Below are 4,010 nucleotides of genomic sequence, written 5' to 3'. Positions count from 1 at the left end.
ATATATGTATGTATGTGGCTTGTCTGTTTTCCTATATGTTCATTCTGTTGTCCGAAAAAAAAAAGTTCGTTTTTTTGTGCTTTGTTTATGTTCCCTTCCTTTTTTTGTCCACGTTTTTTTGATGCCCTGCACCCGGATATGCATCTATATATACATGTAGATGTAGGTATGTACATATCATTTGTATTATATATATATATATATATCAAGTCATTAAGAATGGAATGTCCGATTTTCTTATGCACCAAGTTTGTCAGTCATTAACTCTAATGTTTTATCCTGACAATTCTTTGTTTTACATATATATATATATATATATTTATCGTAAGGGAGACAGAAAGGGAGAGAGAGGGGGGAACTTACAGCAGAATACATGATAAATTTCCGAAGGGTTTCTGGTTCGGTCACTTTCAAATTCATATTTTCTACGATGTCCCAGAGAAGATGACCTGAAACAAATAAAAATTTGATTGCAAAGAATTCAAATTTAATTACGAATCCAGTGTGTATAAACACATTGTGTGCTCATACTTCTCTTTCTGGTTCCTACTCAAAACTATTTATAGATCACAACCGTCTCACAAACCTGCGTTCATGAGGAGCACTTTGCACTCTGATAGATGTGGGAAAAAAAAACAAACAAACAAATCACATTCTCAAAATCTACAAGATAATCTATGATTAATTCAAAACAACATGACTGAGTATGAATACATTTAACAGAGTAATCTGAAAGCTGAAGGGTTAAAGTTTAGTGCTGTAACGTTCAGAAAGTAAACTCACCTCCTTTCAGAAGCTGCATAGAAGGGGTGTAGAAGTAATTCTTCATTTTGATAATCTCCAAAGCCTTTAACTTCAACATAATGTCGTCTGATGCCCAACTGGGTAACGAGAAATTGTGTGCACGCTGCAAAAACAGAATTAAATATTTACAAAATATTTCTGATTATACACACACATAATTGTTGGTATCCCATTGGTTAAAATTACTGCCCATAGACGAATTCTAAACTTTTGTCAAAGAAATCTTTCACGAAATACGATTCTTAGAATTCGGATACGAGCAGTTATAAAAACCCTGATTTTTGGGAAATTACTCAGTGATCGTTGAATGTTACTAAACTCCACAACACTCACTCATTGCGATATTGGCTATTTTTTATGCCATGTCTATGATAAAAATCCAACAAGACTTTTTTGAATTGTTGTGAACTCTAGTATGAAGGATTAGCTAGTGTGAATTTTAAGTCGTAATTCTCTACGACAAAATGACTTTACTTTCCAATTGTACTATAAATGCTAAATGTACATAAATAAACTAATGTAGTAATTATTTTCTCTTTCTTCACGTTCTTCAACTTGTTAATGAAATTTATTTCTCCAATTATGAAACTGTGCATTTTTTTTTTTATACAGTTAAAAGAACACAAATTTATTTATCTTCAACATACATGCATGCATAAAATGTCAGTTAGCATTTCAGACTATATATTTCTCGCTATGGCATTTATGTAGCTGGAGTCAGGATTTATGTATAATGATAACACTTGTAAGTGACATGTTTATCAATATAGATTCTTAATTCAAAAGTAAAATATATTTATTATCTATTTCCAAATAGGAAACCTATAAATAAGATAAAAACCATTACAAAAGTAGTGGTACACAAACAGTAACCAAACAAAAGCAACATCTGATAATCTGGCCAATATAGGTTATTATGAAGGCTATTATGAAAGCTGTAAACAAGTTGTAGTGTTAGGAAATCTCAAGCTAACAGATAGTGTTAGCAAATGAAGAACAGATGGTACAATGCTCTTAGTAAGGCATCATGATGGTAATGTTGACAATGATAGTGGTGGCAGTGGTGATGGTGATGGTGGTAGTGGTGATGAAAGATGGTGCCGGTGGTGGTGTTAGTGATTGGTATTGACGATATTGGTAGTAGTGGTGATGGTGAAGATGGCAACGGTGGTGACGATAGCGGTGAGGGCGCTAACCCCCCCCCCCCAATATGAAATAACATATTTGTACTTACCTTACAGAAGAGGTTGTCATAGACAGAGGTCACACTTTCAATGTCTCCTGTGGCACCAGATTTGTCGCTAACGAGCGTTATCACATCCTGAAATATAAGAACAAAGTATATATATATATATATGTCATGTTGTCAGTTGTTGTTGTTGGCACTCCGTCGCTTACGACGTCGAGGGTTCCAGTTGATCCGATCAACGGAACAGCCTGCTTGTGAAATTAACGTGCAAGTGGCCGAGCACTCCACAGGCACGTGTACCCTTAACGTAGTTCTCGGGGATATTCAGCGTGACAAGGCTGACCCTTTGAATTACAGGCACAACAGAAACAGGAAGTAAGAGTGAGAGAAAGTTGTGGTGGAAGAGTACAGCGGGGTTCGCCACCATCCCCTGCCAGAGCCTCGTGGAGTTTTAGGTGTTTTGGCTCAATAAACACTCACAACGCCCGGTCTGGGAATCGAAACTGCGAGTCCGCTATCCTAACCACTGGGCCATTGTGACTCCACCATGTTGTCAGTATATTGGGTGTATATTACATAGATATTGGATGTATGTTATATAGATATTGGATGCTTATCACACAGGTAATGGGTATATATTACACAGAAGATATCAAGTGTATATTAACACATGTGAAGTTGTGTGACCCAGTGGTTAGGGTGTTGCACTTATGATCACTAGGTCGCAGGTTCAATTCCCAAATGGAGTGGTGTGTTGTGTTCTTGAGCAAGACACTTTGTTTCACATCGTCCCCAGTCCACTCACCTGTGAATGGCTGACCCTGCGACAGACCAACCTTCGGATCAAGGGGAATGTTGGCCTGCTTGCCAGGGGCCAGCAGGGTGACATCATTCAAAAGCTAAAAATGATGTAAAGTGCATTGTGACCAGCGATATGTAACAACAGCCAACAATCTGGTTGACCACATGATCACACATAAAGTAAAATCCTTAAAGATAAAGCCAAAGTCTCACCTTGTAATCATTGATCAATTCTTTGAATTTCTTTGATTTCTGGAAGTTTTCATAAAGTTTCATATATTTCGGACAATTCGATTCCATGTAAAGTAACTGCAAAATAAAACATTGACCTTTATGATTGATTTCTTTCCCTGTAGTGTATAATAAATGAGTTGTTTTTTTTATTTTCAGTAAGAGACATGGTCTTTTCTGGGGGGTCAACAAAGTTATTTCATTAAATTGTTCATTATTTTCAAAATCAACAGAAAGAAAATCAGTATATTTTAATAGAATTATTGCTAGGCTGTTGTTTACTTTCTCCTACCAAAAGGAAAATTTCGATGTATTGAGAAGAATTTATTTTGCTTTATTCTTTATTTAATTTATCTAGTCATGCCACTGGCCCACTTGAGTTATATCCCCTAGCTTGCATTTTTCAGTGTTAAGAATCAGTTCTTACATTATCATCCATTCTCGGAACAGTGTGGACAGGAATTGGCTGCCAGAGAATATCAGGGTTCCAGATATCCTGAGAAGAAGGGTAAAAAAATCCAGCCAGGTTGCTGTAGGCACTCATTAAGGTTCTGTCTTTATCCGTACTACGCACTAGGATCTACAAGAGAACATGAAATAACAGCAGAAGAGGGCAATAAATAGAGAAGATAAAACATAGAGTGTAGCAATAAAAACAGAGAATAACGACAGAACCTAGTGGTAAATATAGATGGTTATGATAGCCAAAGCCAGAGCTTGATTGAGTTTCCATGGCACATAAATGATCAATATTACATTTTCCTCTCTCTCTGTGTATGTTTTATTTTTGTGTACCTTGTAACTTAGTGATTCGGCAAATAGAATAAAACCAGGTTTAAAAAAAAAAAAATTTTTTTTTAAATTAAAAACACTAGAAGCACAGGCGTGGCTGTGTGGTAAGAATCTTGCTTTCCAACCACATGGCTCCAGGTTCAGTCCCACTGCATGGCACCTTGGTCAAGTGTCTTCTACTATAGCCTCGGGC

At 36.5% G+C, this 4,010-nt stretch overlaps 1 protein-coding gene across 2 annotated transcripts in view; it reads right to left on the bottom strand.

Moving 5' to 3' along the window:
- LOC106883800 (prostatic acid phosphatase) overlaps window positions 1-4,010 on the bottom strand; it is a 19,378-nt gene that overhangs the window by 7,598 nt on the left and 7,770 nt on the right. For both annotated transcript variants that reach the window (XM_014934936.2, XM_052977211.1), the window contains exons 4-8: window positions 3,453-3,605; window positions 3,008-3,103; window positions 2,039-2,125; window positions 784-907; window positions 364-449 (exon numbers count right to left, since the gene is read on the bottom strand). In XM_014934936.2, coding sequence (XP_014790422.1) covers window positions 364-449; window positions 784-907; window positions 2,039-2,125; window positions 3,008-3,103; window positions 3,453-3,605 — 546 coding nt within the window. The remainder of the gene's footprint in view (window positions 1-363; window positions 450-783; window positions 908-2,038; window positions 2,126-3,007; window positions 3,104-3,452; window positions 3,606-4,010) is intronic.

Source organism: Octopus bimaculoides, chromosome 27 (assembly GCF_001194135.2).
Source record: "Octopus bimaculoides isolate UCB-OBI-ISO-001 chromosome 27, ASM119413v2, whole genome shotgun sequence".
NCBI classification, from domain to species: domain Eukaryota; kingdom Metazoa; phylum Mollusca; class Cephalopoda; order Octopoda; family Octopodidae; genus Octopus; species Octopus bimaculoides.
Note: the sequence above shows the minus strand (reverse complement) of the source record. Positions and strands in the feature narration are given on the sequence as shown.